Genomic DNA, 20,207 nt, shown 5'->3' on the forward strand with positions numbered 1-20,207 from the left:
TCTAAACTGACTGTAGTTATGTGTAAAACATAGGATATATATAAAATGTATGAATTTCTCTGTGCTCTGAGGCCATTTTATTTCCCTAATTAGTTGTTCATGAATGAGGATTTATACAACAGAGTGATTTAAGCAGCCAAATCTTCTCTATGGTAAATGGAGGCTGAGGTACTGGAGCTAATAAGATATAAGAAGTTCAATAATACAGGTACAGTGGGATGTGTTAGAAAACATGTGGATGTGCAAAACATGTACAGTGTGCTTGTATCTGTCGAGATTTGTGAACTCTAGCTTAGCACAAGTCCAGAACTGACCCTTTGGAGAGCATCAGCCCCATTTTCTTGGCACTCCATTTCTGGGAGTGTTTATTAGCGTATCCACAGCTTGTGTTTAGCTGGGCTAATAAATCCTCAAGAATCAGGGTTTCTGTGACTTTCAAGTGACCTTACATGGAGCTAGCTTAAGTCCATCATGGTTTATTAATTCAGGTATTGACTGGGAGAGACTATACTGTATCATCAGGCCCTGAAGCAACATAGCTATTTTGCATATACTGCATTTAAGCTAGTAAATTCTGCTAGACCTGAGCTGGCTCTTAATATTGTTGCAGATGCATATACAACCTGCATAAACAACTTACAGATTTGCAAATTTGACTGGTTTTTGTCCAAGTTACAGGTGCATAACTCATCCCCTTCCTATAGTGGCAAGTACACCCCTCCCTGCCTGGGTTTCTTGTCTGCCTCTGCCTACTGCAGTTCTCCGGAAGAATGAGAACATGGTTGTGCAGCGTGAGACTCGCTGAACAGGTGTTTTCTCCAGAAGTTTGTGAGGGAAGGGAGGTCAGGCTCAGAACTAGTATTTGCTTCCTCCGTCGAGGAAGGGATGGGGAGTACATCTCGTGCAACTAACTGTGCTTCATATTATTTTCAGGATCTGGACAATGCTGCATTCAGCCTGAGAGTCACGTGTTATCATGTTAAGTCATGGTTTTGATTTTGTTGTGCAGACAGGAAAGGTGGTCTAAAGAATCTGCAGAATGGGTCAGGGCTCTCTTAATTCAGCTGACCTATGTGAGTGTTATGTTTTACGTTTCCAAGTACCCTGTCATGTCAATGAAATTCTTTATCCTAGTGGTATTTAATGTAGACAGATATTTAATTATTTTTTTTTTTAACTTGTGAGGAAAGGAAATTTGGTTCATTCTTTTAACAAAAGAACCCTGTTAGCTATTCTTCCAGTGCTCTTACAAAGTTCTGTTTTGCAGAGAGGATACAAATTATTATCAGTTATTCTACTTCTGTAGACTTCTAAAATATAATAGTGGACATGCTTTGCCCATTTAATATATATGCAAGCTTATTGTTGCTCTTGCACTTTAGAGCAAGAAAAATGGGCAGAATTTATAAGGTTCTTTTCTTACTCTGATTGATCCTCATTTCACATTTGGATACCAAAGTAAGAAAATGGATCTCATCCTAAGCGTGCAGGAGTGAGATAGTACAGGTTAGTTGTTGGAACAAATTTGAGTCAAGCCTTTTAACACCTGAAGAAGGTTCATTCAGTTCTGAGAGTGTTTTACATGTAAGTACTATGAGTGTAAATACTTAATAATCTTTGCTCTGTCAAGCAGGAGGAGCAATCCATTATCACCAGCTGGTTACTGCAAGGCTTTATAGATTGATGTCAGTCCTTCAAAATGCACTGTGAAGGAAATTGTTGTGTATTACTATGTGGTTCTTGCCATTGGCATCACCTGGAATTTCAGAGACAGTGGTAAACTCCCTCAGAACTTAGTTAAAAAGCCATGTGGATGTACTGTTTACAAGTCTGTATCTCCTGCTTTTTGATATAATTTCCAAGTTCACAGAGTGGATTAGGTGACCAAATGGTTTCTAACTCAATTTTTGCTAAGTATGAATTTTAGGTATTTTTTGTTCCTCACTCGTCACCAGATAATAAAGAGGGGAAATGAAATACTGTTTTCTTAACACTTGGGTGAGGTTAAAGAAGTAAGCTCTTCATATCTGTATTGGTGAAGAAGAATTGTCCTTTAAATATCACGAGAAGTGTGCTAATATTATGAAAGAAAATATTTCTCAGATGACCTTTAATTGTGATAGGATTCAAATCAGTTAGTAGGCAAAATTCTCATTGGATAGCTTCGTTATGGGGATATATTACCTTTGTCAGTTTTGGCTATTTTACAGAGAAAAGCATAAGTAACTATTTGTAAAATTTTGCAGTATTTTCAGCCTGTTGTACAATTCGAGACAAGTTAGGCAAGTGAAAACCTTATTGCTAAAGCTGTGACGTGAATGTTGCTAGAAACAAGTTTGAGTTCAGTCGCACTGGTTTCATCAGTAACATTTGATTTTTGTCGAATGAAAAGGGGGGATATATTTTAAGGGCACTGGTTTCAGAGGCTCGGAAGAGTATTGCAACTGCACAAGCAGAAAAAGGAAGATGTGCTCTTTAAAGCATTACAACCTTAACAGGCAGTATTTAAAAGTATTTTTGGAATATGTGGAAGTAACAAGAAGTCTAGTTAAAACGTTGTTGGTTCTTAGCATGAAATCCTGAAAGTGCTGGTGAAGAATACATTCTGTAGTGGGAATTTTTTATTACTGAACTAAGACTTGCACACCTGTTCTACAAAACTTGCCTTATAATGTGTCAGTTAACAAAGAAAAGAAACAAGTTTTCTATGACTTTAGGTAATAATTGCAAAGAGAAGCATGTGCAGAAGTGGAACAAACCAAAACTAACTTTTTTTCTTATCCTGGTTTACTACTGCTTGAAAAGAGTTTTCTGGTTCCTGACATTGTTCTGTCACTGAACCAGAAAACAAGTTTTGTTCAGGTAATTTTTCTGCAGTGTTCAGACATCATTCTGCTACAGGATTTCCTAGCTGGACAGAATTGGTATCATCCTTAGAAGTTGCTAGACAGTTATCTATTACTCAGGGTGCGTCTCTGCAGTGAACTGTAGCTGCTGTTTGTCCTAGAGTTCAGCGTGCTGTGGAGGGCGCTTTCGGTACTGAGGCTGTCTCAGTACAGCAGCATATAATGCAGCTTGCACTATTTTACCTGAGAAAAACTGCAAAGTAACCTGTGCTGCATGCCACAGCTACCAGAACTAAAACGCTGTCACTCACTGAGCTATGCGACGTTGCTGAATTAATTTCATTGGAGCAGACTGGTATTTTAAATGCTGGTTTTGCCTGGGTTGTCTAGACTTGATATGGGCAAAGTAGACTATTTCCTTTCTAGCATTAGTGAGCAACTGGTTTTGTATTGGCTGTGCAGAGCCCGGCAGTTCAAGACCAAAGAAACTTTGATCAAAGCCAACAAACAAGTAAATTTTGTCTGTATGAGAAGCATCTTAAGCAGTCAGTTCCTTCTTCTGAGTGCCTTGGGGCACTCTGTTTCTGCCTGTTAGTGTTCAACAGCAGCAGTGTAATGGATTATTTAACCCTTCCTAGAATAGGAGTTAGGGACAGTTTGTCTAGACGAGCTGAATCTGTTATGAATAGATTTCTGTTGTGACTTTCAGATTCCAGACATTTTCCTGTAAAATTGAGATTCTTTGTTAACATCAGAAAGTAAATTTCCCTGTCATATTGTTCAGGTAAAGGCTAAGCCACAGAAGAAAAGATATTTCAAACGAAAAGAAAACTGCAAATATTAGAATGATCAGCAACAGAAATAACTTTTCATTTTTCAGGATCGAGTAACATTCTTTTCTTGATAATGTTCCACTGCCTTCAAGGACATTTACTTGATGTAATGTCATTACATTTTAGTACATGAGTGCTAAAAACTCATTTAAAGGACTGCAAAGTCTAACCCTTAGTTAACCTGATCTACCTAAGTGAATTTTGGCCAAAATATTAAAGAGATGTCAAAGTTTGGGGTAAAAATTTTCTGCCAATCTGAATTTAACATTGGTGGTGATGCTCTTAGCACATTCTAGGATATACATTACCTGTATTGCCCCAGCCAAAGCCTGAAGAGAAAACAGGAACCCCTGCAGCAAAAAAAAATATCCCCGGAAACAAACAAACAAAAGCCAAAACAAAGAACCCACCCTGTGTGATTAACCTTTAAAAAGGAGAAATTCCGGTGATTTAAACTGAACTGCTTGCAGGTTCTAGCTTTCTAAAGCTTTTTGCTGGACTTCAAAGCAATAATCGCACTGCTGTGTTACAGTTTTGTGGATTAAACAAAGAACTTCTGGTTTACGTGAGCAAACTGTGTTTAAATGTATTCTAGTTGTCTAATACAATTATCGATGCGTGCAGTGTGCAGTAGATTACTGGTGTATCATCAGCTCGGAATGGCTCGTTAGGCGTAGGGGAGAGAATGGTCTTCCACGGAATCTGGATAAAAGGGCGCTTAGCCCTGGATGTACCTTAATTATTTTAGGGTGGCGTAGGTTTTGTTGTTGTTGTTCTCGGGTCTGAAGTGTAATCATCCTTAATCAGATGAGTGGAATAAAACCGGCTAAACGTGGAGCTCTCTGCGGCTAACTAGAAGCAGCCGGCTTTTGTGTTCGGTTGCCGAGTCCACGCCAGCTCCAAGCAGGCGATGGGTTGCCACCTAGCGAGGAATCCGTAGGTTCGCGTGTCGGCTTGGAGTTCCACCAGCATGGGAAAGGACAGAGAGGAGAAGAGGAATAGGACCTGGCCCTGTGTTTCTGTTGCTGTGCTGTCAACGCGATTGTGCTCATACGTGTTTGTGCAGACACCCAGAACTAGTCTGGCTGAAAAAGAACTGTGAGGGGAGAGGAAAAAAAGATTGTTTGCAGTCGGATGGATTCCTTGATCGTGTTTATTGTGCAGTTGTACAAGGAGTTGCGCTAGCGTGAAGGGGAGAGATGGTGCAGGAGGGGAGAATGAGTTGACAGAAGAGGGAATGATTACTACTTTTAATGGGGCTGCTAGTTTTAAGTGTTTGTTTTTTCTTGTAGTGAAAACTGATAATCTGTGTAACTTTGTGAAATTATGACCTTCCAGTCATTTCAATAAAGACGACCGCTGTGACCTTACAGGTGAGCGTGTTGCCAGTTCAGTGCTCCAGCCAGCGTGTAGCATTCTTTCACCAAACACACACCTTATGTCTAATTGTTTTTCTATTTTTTGTTTTAGTTTTTTAAAGAAGTTTCACAGCACATTCTGAGAGATCTGCTGCTGCACGTACCCTTCCACTTCCCTCTGTTAAAGAATTTATTGTATTGCAAAGTGTTTAAAGTTGTGGTTTGTAGTGTAACAACATGCGGTCTAAGGTAATTGGGGAGGTGTTGGGTTTCAGACTATTACGCAGTGTTGCATAACAGGTGGGAACATGGGATTTAATATAATATGGTTATCAGTAGTAAACCCACTTTCATAATTTGATTGATCATGGCTGGAGAGTCAATGACTATTTTCAATTTCCTTTCATTAATTATTGAAAACAGAGCAATGTTAGGAGAAAAGGAAAGTGGTTCAGATTTTACAGCAGAGGTTCCAAAATGTCTTCAGAAGCAACTCCATTTCTGCTTGGAAGTCCAAACTTGTGACAGAGAGAACCCTACTTATTCCTTTTGAAATTAATTTATAGAGTTTATAACACTACTTCTGATTATCATGTCCCTACCTGAGTTTGTGAAACACTTTTGAAACTGCTACTTGCAGCAGGGAGAACTACTAACAGTGTTTTGAAATACAGATTGTGCATTAAAAAAAAAAAACAAAAAAAAAAAAAAACAGGAAATGTTGGTTATGTTGGTTTCACTTTCCTGTGTTTCCCCTCTTCTTCATCTGTTCCCCTACCTCTCAAAACCTGCTGTTGAGTATAAACTGAGAGGATGTAGAATGTAGAAAAAACTTAGAGGAGAGATATGGGCTTATCCAATCTTTGTTCCTGCTTGAGAAAGATTAGATTTAGTTTGTTGTTTGTTGGGTTTGTTTTTTTTCTTTGTGGTGGGTTCTTTGTAAAAAGTGGCTAAGAATTATCATTTAATTAAATGAAATTAAGTTATTTGGTTTTAATTATCTGCAATAAGCAGCTGTCACTATTCTTTCAGACATTCTTAAACATTTTTATTAGTTCAAGTTGATTCATTACCCAAAATACACCATCTTATTTATGAAGCATTGCTTATTTGTATGCCAATAAAAATGAGGAAATGAGTAAAAGGAGGGAGGGTTTGCTTTCATGGACACAACCATGCAAATCAACTGACAATGTCTGTCAGATATGTGATTCTGGACAAGTCTGGTGGATGTATCAGAAGTCATGAGAGAAAAGGAAAGAAAAGTGTTTTTTCACACCCAATTTCATGTATTTAAAGCTGATGGAGTATAAACTGAAGAAGGAAAATTGCCTTTTAAGTCTCCCAAGACACCCAGATCCAGCTAAAAAGCCGTTAACATGTTTATATTTATGTCCAAACACTGAGAAAGAATAGAGTAGAAAACGGAAGTTATTCAGAATTTAGTGAGCACCTTTAAAGTCTGATTCCACAAAATGGACATTTCCATAGATATCTGCATGGGGGGCTCAGAAATGGATTCTGGTTGTTGAGTATTAGGTGTAACTGCGTTTTGTTTTTCTTCATGTCATTGTTTTGTTTCCAAATGCTACAGTAGCATATAAACAAAAGATACCGACTGGAGATGGATTATCTCACATTGTCATTGTAATTGCTGATTACCATGGTCTTTTTATCAAGGGCCGTTCACAAGCTATATGCATTTGTTTCTTTTTGGTATGTGTTTTAAGCATGTTTGTTAAGGTAGAGATTGATGATACCAGTTGGTTATACTGTAAAAGATTTGATGATGATGGAGACGCTTTGCAGGGAAAGGTGTGTATTTGGGCTTGTACTTGTGTTTTGCAACATCCTAAGCAGCTCCGAGTGCTGGCTTTCATAGTCTGATTTGCTTTCTCCCCCCATATTCCTTTCCATTCTTCTTAGCCAGCTTCTGTACTTGAGATTGCCCACTGAGCCATTTCACATGCTAAGACTGCATGACACCGAGCCGGGGAGGCGGGGGGGGGAAATGAATGTTTTTTTTACTGAGTTAACACTGAAATGTTTGGTGTGTGGTGTGACAAGCTCCAGGCTGCTGCACAGTGGAACAGAGGGCAAGAATGTGTGTGGGATAAAGGGAGAAACAGCCAGCAGTTAAGTCAGCTTGGCTACCACAGAGCTTTAGCCACCCCAAAATGCGTGGGAGGAGAGGCTGGAAAGCTTTTACTACTTGTTGAGGCAAGGAATCATTAACTGGTCAGATGTATCTGTGCGATGAGGAGTCGGTCACATATTCCAGGAAGGTAGGCAGTGCGGTTTTAATTAAGAGAAAGGGGAATACTCTCTCGTGGAAGAAAAAAATAAAAAAAGTCTTTGGGGCAGAAACATCACTGTGGTTCTGTAATATGAGAGTTTGATTGCCAATGTCAATACAGAATGTTCCCACCTCCAGCTGCTCGTTCCTGTTGCAGTATGTTGGCTGTACTGAGGGCTTTTATGACTTCCTTGCTATATTATTAGAATAATAAAGCCTAGAAGTAATTTTCACAGAGGAGCAAGAATGAGCAAACAGAGAGGGGATAGGGAAGCTTTTTAAGCTAGTATTGCAATGAAAGTTTGCCTGGTTTTGGAAGTGTGACCTCATGTACAGTATGATTGGTTAAACTAGTTTGCTTGTTGTGCAGGTTGCGTCGTGTGCTTGTTATATGCTGTCTTGAGGCAGAGGTATATAGTGGTGTGCTTGGCTTGGAAGTAGTCAACTCCTTTGGAGCCCCTTGAAGCACAGCGTATAGTGTAGTCTTGGCTACTAGAAAATGGAGCAGAGTTGTATTAAATGCAAGTGGCAAGTTTTTGGTGATGGGAGGCTGCAGGGGCAGCTTCTGTAGGAAGAGGCTGGGGGCTGTCCTGTGCTGTACACTGCCGGGTCCAGATGGCTCCAATGGACCAAAGCTGAACCCATCAGCCATGTGTGTGGTGCGTCTGTGAAAATATATTTAAGGAAGGGTAGGAAATGCTACAGTGTGGCATAGGGAATGTGGAACAAAAAGAGGGAGTACCAAGATCAGGGAAGGAGAAGGTTCACCGTGGCATAGCAGATATCCCCTGCAGCCTGTTGAGGACCCATGCTGGAGCAGCAGAAAGGTGTGGTAAGGAAGGAACAGCAGAGAGGAACCACTGTGTACTGAGCATGACTCCCACCCCCTGCACCACTCAGAGTTGGTGGGTAGAGGAGCCTGGAGTGAAGGAGTGAAGCTGAGCCTAGGAAAGGGGGAAAGAAATTTGTTGGTTTAATGTTGTATTGGTTTTGGCTGCAATAGAGTTAATTTTCTTCATAGTAGCTAGTATGGGGATATAATCCAGGCTGCTAGAGAGCATCTAATTCTTCCGTGCTGTAGGATACCATGAGCATACTTTCAAAATGTGTTCAGTATGTTTGAGATGTTTTAAAACCTTGGGTATCAGACTTTGAAAGAAAATTCAGTATTTGCCAGAATTGTCAGAGATGCATAGGATATTAGGTAGTTAAGTCCCATAGAAATGTTAAGTGATGCTTATGATTTATATTTTCTATCAAAGATTGACGTATCTTTCTTTGCGATTATTTAGAGCAGTTATCTTTTTAGGGCTTCCAGCAATTCATTTTCAGTGTCTCTATCCAAACACAAGTCTGCGTTTTCTCTGTATGGTGATTATCGCTGGGAGTTCCCTTTTCCATCTTGGAACTTTTCTATTTGTTACAGAAGTCTGAACTTACATGCCATTTTAACAACTTCAGTGACTTTCCCTAAATAATTAGCCATGTATAAAATGGAAACCTGAACATGTCTCCAGTTGATAAAAAAATCCTCACAGTTTTGTAAACAGAGTGAAATTCTGGACCGCTTATTGGTAAAGGTAGTGTAAAATGACAGCTTTTAAATGCTTTTCAAATTATGATGTGAAGTATCAGACTGTTTGCTAAGCAAGTTAAGTGAAACACCACATCTTTCTCCCTATTTCTGGTTGTATAACAATACCTTACGTGCCATTGGCAGAGGAACTTTTAAAGCTTGTGCTTTTAAACCTTACTGTTCTCTTTATCATCGCTGCTGGCATTAATGTTTAATTTTGAAAGAGTGCTGACAGAGAAAGCTTAAAGAATGGACTGGAAAGTAATTTCTTCAGCCATATCAAGAAGAGAAAAAATGAATAGAAGATGTGTTCAAAAAGGATTCAAATATAAAGTACAATAGTCCAGCAATTAAAAAATGATGGTTTGGTTTAGATTCTAAGACTTTGTCTCACCTTAGGGTATGTTCTTTTACCTAAATTTTATTTACTAGTGAAGGAGACTGTTTTAAATATTAGATACATAACCATTAGTAAATGGTACATGTCACCTCTTGCTGCTTAAAGCCAACTTACTCCATCGGCAGATTCTAGAGTTGTCCTGAAGCTCTTTTAGGTGTTTGGAATATGAAAGGCTTATTTTGCTATGGGATGTGTTGGACCTTTATTACTACACAACATGGCTAAAATACTCAGCAGATGTTTAGAAAACTTAGAGGAGGTAGCAAATATTTCATACAACGTTATATTCAGAATGATAAATTACAGACAATATGGTGGCTTACAAGATAATACTGGGATTTTTCTTAGTCTTTCTTCAGTCACCTGCTTGCAGCCAAACATCTGCTTGGTTTTATGTTGTATTCAGAACTGGAACAGTATCTATAGGCACTTGGGATTTTAATTACCATTTGAGGAATATGTGGAGATGAAATTTAATTCAGTCCAGTAAAAGCATTTGATAGAGGTTTGAGTAGATGATGATGTCATTTTTTAAGTGAAAACAATGACATATATGTGCCATCTCTGCCTTTTCTCCTCCTTCTCCTTTCTTTTTTACTGGTCTTAAACATGACATATTTTGACATTTGGGTCACAGTCCAAATGGACTTGAGACTCTGTCATCTCTTTTCTGCCCTTTGCCTTTGTTGAATCAATGTGGTATGTACTCGTCTGTCTCTTTATACCTAGTTTTCTTCTTCCACAATAGGTCTACTGTTAAACAAGTTCCTGCTGTTTTTAAAATAGGACTTTGTTCTGCTTTTAGCCCCGAGACCCCTTCGTCATACAAAACCTTGTTCTTTGACTCCTGTTCATTTGTTTTCCTGTTTGGAGATTTTATTTTCCACTTCTGTTTCTCCTTCCTCTTGTACTGATGCTCAGTCTGTGAGCAATTGTTTCATCCATGCAATATTACACAAAGGAATAAGGTAAATGGCAGTATATATTTTCTTCCTCACAGTTCTACTTCCCTTCAAAATATAAATAAAGCCCACAAAAAATTAAGAGAGTAAGAAGCCAAAATAAACTATTTTGAACACAATTTCTATGTGTAAATAAAACAGAACTTTTTTGTAGTTGCCTATTGGATTTTCACTTTGCTTTCCATCTAAAATAGTATCAGATACTAAGGTGAAGCGTGGTAGCATTAAAGTCATTATACAGTAAGAGACAAAATAAAAGCACCATATTTTCTGGAGATCATAGTAATTCACAGAATCACATAGTTTTCTATTCTCTTATGCTATCCATCAGCATGATTACCTGTGATGCTATTTAGGAAAGACTGGATGTGTACTTCAGTGAAAGACAAGGAGAGCCTCACTGCCTAGAAAAGAGGTGTTAATCATCTAGTGTGAAATCAATGCCTAAACATGATGGAAGGGAAAGTTACAATATGGTTTTAGTAGTTACTTTGCATGAAGGTGATGTAAAAACTGATATGCGAGTATTTTCAATAGTGAAAGACATACTGGTGTTTTCTTACTTGATAGAATTTCATCTCTGTATAAAGGAAAAATTTTACATGAATTTCTTTATCTAAATTTCTTCTGCATCACTGAAAGACAGTTATTTGCTTCTTTTTGCTGCTCTGTTTGCACTTTCTAAGATGACATTACATAATGGTTTCTAAGGGGTTGCTCTACTCATTTTGCTTTTAGATTATATTTGCAAGGATGTGAGGGAGGAAGCGCATAATGCAAGTGTAATATGACAGTTCTATTAAGGACATTTGCACTTTGTGAATCTGAAAATTTTTCTTGGATTAAAATTTAATCATTTCCAAATTCTGAGCATTTCTTCCGAATTTATAGGTAACTAAAAGATCACAAGTCTAGCATAAATCTGAGTAACCTGTTAAATTCTTCACGTGAAAGAATGTTCATCTCTCTGCTTGTATTTTTGAATGTTGTTGATTCATGTTATAAATGTAATAGGGCACATATGAAAATGGTGCATTTTAAATTTCTTTCTAGTGTAGCACAACAATATGGTAAGCATTCTCAACCCGAGAAAGTGTATTTGTATTTTCCCATAAATACATATATAGGTCATTCTTGAACAATGAACAATTGTCTGGAAAGAGAATAGAAAAGTAAAATGTCTACTTCAGAATACAGACTGGCATTTTCCTCTCTTGTCAAATTATCATCAAGGCTATTCATTCAGGACTTTGGTATTTTTCTAGAATACTAGTGGTAAGTTTAAAAAAAAAAAACCCACCCACATTTAAGGATGATTAATTAACAAAAATACCAAATAGTTTCAACAAAGAAGAAAGAAAATTAATTCAGTGTGGTTTCCTTTTTTGCATTTCTGTACTAGCAGAAGGATTGATTTGTGATCAGAAAAAGTAAGTGTGTTGTTTGGTAAAAACAAAACCTCTCAAGCTTTGAGAGATGTCACAGTGGCTTCTGCTCTTTCTTTATTCACAACTCTTTCTGCTTTTCTCCCTCTTCTCTAGAACAGAGGTGCAAGCTAATACAGGCTGGTTAAAATTTATGCCAGTGTTATTTCATATACTGTGATTTATTTATTTCTTTTTTAAAAAAATCACTATTAAAGAACTGCAAGAAATTTAAACATAAGAAAAAAACTTATTTACTTATGAGTGTGATCAGATACCGGTACAGATTTCCTACACAGGTTGTAGAGTCTCCATTCTTGGACATGTTCAAAATCCAACTGGATGTGGTCCTGAGCAACCTGCTGTACTTGACCTTGCTTTGAGCAGAGGGATCGGACTAGAGACCTCCAGGTTTTAATAGTTCTGTAGTGTGGTGAAAGAGCCTGTCTTCTGTATTTGGAGATAAATTCGCAGTGATGTTGGATATTTAGGATGAAAATCTTGGTGTAGTCTGCATATGTGCATTAAAGGAATGTATGACTGTACAGTCCTTCAGATTATGACCAAAGAAATCTTCTATTAATAGGTCAAATCAAGAAAGCCTGTTAAGTTTTGTGTGTTTATATTTTGAGATCTGTGTGAGTTTAAGTTAATTTCACACAAGTTCTGAAGGAGAGTAATTAAATATCATCTAGTCAGTGTTCTTTATAAAGATTAAAGAATTTATTAGAAATTTCAGATGCGTACGTCTTTCCAAACAGTGTGTTCGAACTGTTTTCAAATTTTTATTGTATTCAACAGCTTGAATATATAGCTAATGTACTACTTCATTATCTTTCACAGATCTGAAGAGAGAAGCCAGTATTTGTCACATGCTGAAGCATCCTCATATTGTTGAACTATTGGAGACATACAGCTCAGATGGAATGCTTTATATGGTCTTTGAGTTGTAAGTTTCTCTCTTTGATTTTACCTTTCTTTGTTGTCATTTGCTAAATAAAATCCTAAAACTATGTCTGCTTTTACCTGCTTGTTTTGTAGCTCAGAAGTCTTGAGTGCTATGAAAATATTTATTTCTGGACAGTACAGGCTGTCCCAAATAAAAAAAGCTGTCACACTGCTAAGTGGCTGACATCAGGCTGATTCTTTATAGCATGCTTTTTAAGGGCAGACATGCAGTTTATTGATGGCTGCTGTGTCCGTAATAGGGTACATGAGAACGAGTTAAAAATCTGCTGATGGTCATCATCTTTGGGTAACTGATGGTATTCTATTCCAGTTCTGAAGTTTTTTTTGTTTTTTTCCCCCAGACTATTGTTTCTTTTGCACTGCTTTTTCCTTTTTTTTAAGTATTTAAGTATTCTTGTAAATCAGTATACCTGTTCACATCATATGAAGAGAGGCATTTGTCTAAAAGATATGTTTGGAAGTTTGAATGTAAGAGTTTAGTTACTGTTGGCATATGGAACGGTGAACAAAAGATGACTTTTCACCAGTGTATAGGTATTTTTAATTGACAATAAGAAACAAAAGGGGGGCAGCCCCTAAATCACCACATTTCTTCTTTGAGGGAAAATTTTTAGTCCTTCTTGAGTTAGGTTTTAGCTAACTGGGAAGGACAAATATAGACATGCAGAATGCTGATTTGTGCACTTCTGTATTCAGTCTTCCTTCTCTTCTCTGCACCTACCAGCCCTTCTTTTTATGTTCCCCATATATGGATTCCTAGTGTGTCTAGGGATATGTGTTTTTACCTCTTTAATTTCTCTGATCTTCCAGCATTATGTTTTCTGATGCATTTGGCCTGCTTATGTTGGAGCAAGCCACATCATACCAGTGTGTTAGGTTGAACTGACATGTCCACTAGAGCCAAGAATTTGACGTGAGATATGCACTTAAAAAATAATTCTCACATGTTAGTTCTACCATTGAGGTAGAGAAGGTGGCAGGAGGTAACAGCAAAAAAGAAAAAAGAAAAAAAAAAAAAAAAAAGATGTAAAGCTGAAAGTTGTTGCTTTTAAGTCTTCTGCTTTTGGGTTTGGTTTTTCTTGGGTTTTTTTTAGGTGAGTTTATAAACTTATGATTGTGTGAAATAATTGTTTTATGCTTTCCTTTTTGTAAGTTTTGATTCAATACTGACTTTGGTTCTTATTTTGTAAATCCCAAAGCATGGACCAAAGGACTTTAATTATCCTATTATGAAATAATTATGTACACCTTAGGGAGACATACTGTGATAATTAACAAGATTTTGAAGTGGAAAAAAGGTTTTGCTTCTATTTTTACCATTCTGGTAGCTCAGAAATATGAGACAAAAGCAGTAATTATTTTTTAATGACAAGCCTATTATCATTTATGTTTGTACACATAAAAAGTAAGTCTGAACAATTAGGATTACTACACAAATACTGTACCTGACTTCAGGCCACATGAAAGAAGGAAATATGAGGCTAAATTATTTGAAGGATAATAAATCTTTACCATCTTGTATGTCCTTGTCTCCCTTGTACACTGCAAGACATCACTCTTTTGTAACAAACAGTGATAGAAAATGAGACAGTAGGAACACCTGTGCTCAGAATGTAGCAGGGAATAGAAGAGTTGCGGGTGCAGTGTATTATGCTGAAGGGGATGCTTTGGTAAAGCGATTCAACAGAAGACTGATGTTTGCTGTGGAGTAAGACTGCATTGTGTGAGTTTTATTGAGTTAGTGGGATTCTATATAATTGTGACCATAATAAGAAACTTGTAGTTAGTAGAAAAGCATCTGTGTATTTGTAGGTAACTTATTTTTCCTTGTACTGATTTCTGTTCATTATGCTATTATTATAACAAACTTGACTGCTTTGCAACAAAGTTCCATCTACAGTAATAAAATATATTTTATTAGAGTCTAGTTATTCTGAAATGACAGAAAAGGGGAAGACAACACAGATTTGCAGAGGAGATATAAGCCCAGCTGGTGATGGGCTATTTGTGGACTGGCAGATGCTTTGCATGAAAATTAATTCAGGTCCAGCTCATGAAACGCATGGAATAACCAAACCTAAAACTTTGTGCCGTCAGTTGCACACAAATGATACATAGGTGCACTACTGTTTCTCTTTTATAAGCTGTGAGCTATATGGAGCAGCTGCTAAAATGGCCCTGAATACCTTGCCAAATCTATCGTATTTGAAAAATTACACGTTAAATAAGCAAATGCAGCGTATATCTGATAACAAGAGATTGTACAACTCAGGAAAAAAATATAATCTGAGCCCAATTTTGAAAACTTTTGTAAAAATAAACGTTTAAAAAATCAAGTCATAATTCATAGAAGTACTGATGAACATGAACAGTAGCAATGAAGTTTAACACAAAAAATTTAGCTATGTTTTTAACCACTTTATACGGAAATTCAAGCACTCTTTAGAATGGGGCCATCATGTCATGTTACCAGTAGGTTGCCATTAGCCATATGGTACTGCTGTAATAATCTGCATAGAAGCAGTTGGTCTTAAGAGATGAAGTGCTTGTGTAGAGTAAGAAGCAGACCCTGTCCCAGAAAGTCTAATTCTTAAAGTAAAATTATTATTTTAAAAGTATTTAGATGTTATTACATCATAAATGAGAAAGTATGTGCCTGTGCCAAGTTATTTGCTCCCACACACACCCCAGCTGCTCCTCAGAAGGGTAATGGACTCTTTCCACTGATGGAAGAGATCCCTTGGAGACTCTGGAGAGACCTTGCATCTGAGATAGGGCCAGCTTTAGTCTTCATCATACAGTCACAGTTTTCTTTCCCATTCTGTGGTGTTATTTGCTGACAGCTGTATATAGAATCATAGGATCATTTAGTTTGGAAAAGACCTTTAAGATTGTAAAGTCCAACCGTTAACCTAGCACTGCCAAGTCCACCACTAAACCATGTCCCTAGGAGCCACATCTACATGTCTTTTAAATACCTCCACGGTCTCACTCATTTCCCTAGGCAACCTGTTCCAATGCTTGACAACCATTTTGGTGAAGAAATTTTTCCTAATATCCAATCTAAACCTCCCCGGGCGCAACGTGAGGCCATTTCCTCTTGTCCTATTGCTTGTTACTTGGGAGAAGAGACTGACACCAACCTCACTACAACCTCCTTTCAGGTAGTTGTAGAGAGTGGTAAGGTCTCCCCTCAGTCTCCCTTTCTCCAGGCTAACCAGCCCCGGTTCCTTCAGCCACTCCTCGTAAGACTTGTGCTCTAGACCCTTCATTCACCAGCTGTGTTGCTCTTTGACGAGCTCCAGCACCTCAGTATCTTTCTTGTAGTGAGGGGCCCAAAACTGAACACAGTATTCGAGGTGCGGCCTCACCAGTGCCCAGTACAGGGGACAACCACCTCCCTGCTCCTGCTGGCCACACTATTTCTGATACAGGCCAGGGTGCCGTTGGCCTTCTTGGCCACCTGGGCACACTGCTGGCTCATATCCAGCCGGCTGTTGACCAGCACCCCCAGGTCCTTTTTCCACGAGGCAGCTTTCCAGCCACTCTTCCCCAAGCCTGGGTCACCTTGTCATAGAAGGAGGTCAGGTTAGTCAAGCAGGACCTGCCTTTCATAAACCTTTGCTGACTGGGCCTGGTTGTCCTGTACGTGCCATGTGATGGCACTCAAGATGATCTGCTCCATAACCTTCCCCAGCACTGAGGTCAGGTTGACAGGCCTGTAGTTCCCCAGATCCTTCTTCTGGCCTTTCTTGTAGTTGGGCATCACATTTGCTAACTTCCAGTCAACTGAGACCTCCCTGGTTAGCCAGGACTGTTGATAAATGATGGAAAGTGGCTTGGTGAGCCCCTCCACCAGCTCCCTCAGCACCCTGGGGTGGATCCCATCCAGTCCCACACACATATGTGTTTGTCTAAGTGGTGTAGCGGGTCACTAACCATTTCCCCTTGGATTATGGGGCTTCATTCTGCTCTCTGTCCCTGTCTTCCAGCTCGGGCTGGGTACCCAGAGAACAAGTGGTTTTACTGTTAAAGGCTGAGGCAAAGAAGTCATTAAGTACCTCAGCCTTTGTCACTATGTTTCACCCTACATCCAATAAAGGATGGAGATTCTCCTTAGCCCTCCTTTTGTTGCTAATGTATTTATAGAAACATTTTTTATTGTCTTTTACAGCAGTGGCCAGATTAAGTTCTTTGAGAGCTTTGGCCCTTCTAATTTTCTCCCTGCATAACCTCACAACATCCTTGTTGTCCTCCTGAGTTGCCTTCCCCTTCTTCCAAACGTCATAAACTCTCCCTTTTTTTCCTGAGTTCTAGCTAAAGCTCTCTGTTCAGCCAGGCTGGTCTTCTCCCCCGCCAGCTCATCTTTTGGCATATGAGGATGGCTGGCACCTGCGTCTTGAAGCTTTCCTTCTTGAAGAATGTCCAGCCTTCCTGGATTCCTTCGCCCTTCAGGACTGCCTTCCAATGGGCTTTGTGAAGCAGTCTCCTAAACAGGCCGACGTCTGCCCTCTGGAAGTCCAAAGTGGCAGTTCTGTTGACCCCTCTCCTTACTTCTTTAAGAATCAAAAACTTTATCATTTCATGATCACTATGCTCAAGAGGGCCTCCAACCGTCACATCACCCACCAGTCCTTCTCTGGTTATGAACAACAGGTCCAGTGGGACACCTTCCCTAGTTGGCCCCCTCACCAGCTGTGTCAGGAAGTTATCTTCCACACACAAGTGATCCATCATTAGTCTTGATTTAACTGTGACCTTTTACCTAACACAAGCATGTAGTCAATAGAAGTATGTGAAACATATATTTTACAGTGTCAAAATAGATGAAAGCAATCTTTTTTTAAGTCTGTGCCTTGCAAAGAACAAATAATACGCAAAACTCTCCTGCTATTTAAAAATTCCATTTATGAAATGGGGCACAGTCTGTTTTCTTTAGTATTTGTTCAATACTGTGCTATTCTAGACAGTGCTGTCCCTGTCATATCATGTTTGCTTGGTAGCTTATGCATGTGGGGGGGAGAAACACTGGTTTTACGTAGAATGCTGTTTTCTGTTTGGTATATAACTATCACTTTTTCTTTATATTCTGTTGCTTATGACTTTTTTTCTAATGACCATAGGTCTTTATCAATAACAATACTTTGAGAAGGGTCAGCTACTTGCAATATTTCTAAAACAAAGCAAATATTCCATTTGAAGTGTCTGAAGTGTGCATTTTAAACTTAGAGTACATTATATGCATTTTATTCTCAGTATAATCAAAATATGTGGACTGAGAGTACTTACCTTTCATGCTGAAGAGCTCAGATACATAAGTAGTGAGTGAATTGCAGACACCTTAATATCTGGTCATTTGCAGAATATTGTCTTGCCACTATACATAGGTGGTTTTGCTTTTCTTAGTGCATTCTAAGAGAGATTTATTTCTTGGGACATTAGAAGAACTGATCTTATTTACTAGTTAGGCTGCATATATGTACAGTTATATACATGTAACTGCCATTTAACCTAGCTAACGTAAAAATGCTTTAGTTTTCAAATCTCAAATTCATAAAAGCAGTACTTCAAAATGCTTCAATTATTTAAGTTTACATTAAGCATAAGCTGATGAGCATTTAAATGACAGTACATTCAATCACTTGGCTTTGTTGAAGTGTTAATTAAAAAAGAAGGGGAAAAATGAATGCTGTCTATTTATTCTGCCTTATTACAATACTGTGAAATAGCACAGCTTCTTAGTTTATGGAGTGAAAACTTTTTTACATTATTTATTTAATGATGTTAGGATTCCAGTTATGGTTTTAATTTTAAACGCAGTCTCACCTGTAGTCCTTCATCTTTTATATGCATAATGCAAGTATGAAAGAACTTCTATCTAGGATAAAAATAAGTCTTAAATGTTAACTTTTAAAAGTAAAATCAAAAGAAACTAAAAACTATTTTGCACGCCAAAACAGGTTGCTGTGCTTACTGAAAGAAAATCATTTCAAATCCTTCTAGGTTTAAAGTTTGGGCCAGACTTTCGAAATATCCAGCAAAAGGAAAAAATTTCAAATTCATTTTGAAAAGCTTACAATGCACTTCAAGAAGTCATTAAATTAGAAAGTCTGTCTGTCCTAACTTCAGATATTTAAGAATTACACTCTAAATCTGAGGCATCTCGGTACGTGCTGTTTTTTCCTGTGGACTGAAAGGAAGCCTAAAATGACTAACTCTAATTTTAAATCATAGAATAATTTGGGTTGGAAAGGACCTTTAAAGGTCACCTAGTCCAACCCCCCTGCAATGAACAGAGACATCTTCAACTAGATCAGGTTGCTCAGAGCCCCGTCCAACCTGACCTTGAACGTTTCCAGGGATGGGGCATCTAACACCTCTCCGGGCAACCTGTTCCAGTGCCTCACCACCCTCATTGTAAAAAATTTCTTCCTTATATCTAGTCTAAATCTACCCTCTTTCAGTTTAAAACCATTACATGTCCTATAGTAACAGGCCCTGCTAAAAGTTTGTCCCCATCTTTCTTGTAGGCCCCCTGTTAGGTAGTGGAAGGCTGCTATAAGGTCTCCCCCGAGCCTTCTCTTCTCCAGGCTGAACAACCCCAACTCTCTCAGCCTGTCCTCATAGAAGAGGTGCTCCAGCCCCGTGATCATCTTTGTGGCCCTCCTCTGGACTCGCTCCAACAGGTCCATGTCCTTCTTATGTTGGGGTCCCCAGAGCTGAATGCAGTACTGCAGGTGGGGTCTCGTGAGAGTGGAGTAGAGGGGGAGAATCACCTCCCTCGACCTGCTGGTCATGCTTCTTTTGATGCAGCCCAGGATATGGTTGGCTTTTTGGGCTGCGAGTGCACAGTGCTGGCTCATATTCAGTTTTTCATCCACTAATACCCTTAAGTCCTTCTCCTCAGGGTTGCTCTCAGTCCTTTCAACCCCCAGCCTGTACTGATACTGGGGGTTGCCCCGACCCAGATGCAGGACCTTGCGCTTGGCCTTGTTGAACCTCATGATGTTAATATGGGCCCACTTCTTGAGCTTGTCCAGGTCCCTCTGTTTCCATTGTGTTTGTATTTGGGATTATTTGTTCTTTTTTTACCATTACACATATTCAGTACATATGCCTTGTTACTCAGGGACACAAAGTTTAGGCAGTTACCTGGCCTGGGTATGATGTTTCTCTTTTGTCCCCCATAGCCTGTGAACTATTGATTGATTACAGTTAAAGGAAGTGATAGAGAATTTAAAGCTAACTTATGTTTGAGGAAAGAGATAGCAGGTTTTCGTCTTAACGTTTGCTTAATATTTGTTGATTTCATTCATTTGAAGGACAGGAATTAATAGGACCCAGACTTCATTAGTATTAATACTTAAAGAGCAATCTTTGGGGGCTTCCTGTTGAGAAGGCCAGACTTAGAAATCAAAATTTTGGCTCTCTTATTATAAGTAGCAAAATTTGGCAGAGCAACCGAGAATTCAGAGCATGGAGTCACTGATGCATTGAAATTCAGGCATTTATTAAAACTTTAAGTATCACAGGCTATTAAGGT

General features: G+C 38.7%; 1 protein-coding gene across 20 annotated transcripts in view; it reads left to right on the forward strand.

Annotated features, from left to right (window-relative positions):
- The window catches only part of CASK (calcium/calmodulin dependent serine protein kinase), a 240,457-nt gene that overhangs the window by 93,316 nt on the left and 126,934 nt on the right, over nucleotides 1-20,207 (forward strand). For all 20 annotated transcript variants that reach the window (XM_049834799.1, XM_049834804.1, XM_049834802.1 and 17 more), the window contains exon 3: nucleotides 12,539-12,644. In XM_049834799.1, coding sequence (XP_049690756.1) covers nucleotides 12,539-12,644 — 106 coding nt within the window. The remainder of the gene's footprint in view (nucleotides 1-12,538; nucleotides 12,645-20,207) is intronic.

This window comes from Accipiter gentilis, chromosome 32 (genome assembly GCF_929443795.1).
Source record: "Accipiter gentilis chromosome 32, bAccGen1.1, whole genome shotgun sequence".
Classification (NCBI taxonomy): Eukaryota; Metazoa; Chordata; class Aves; order Accipitriformes; family Accipitridae; genus Astur; species Astur gentilis.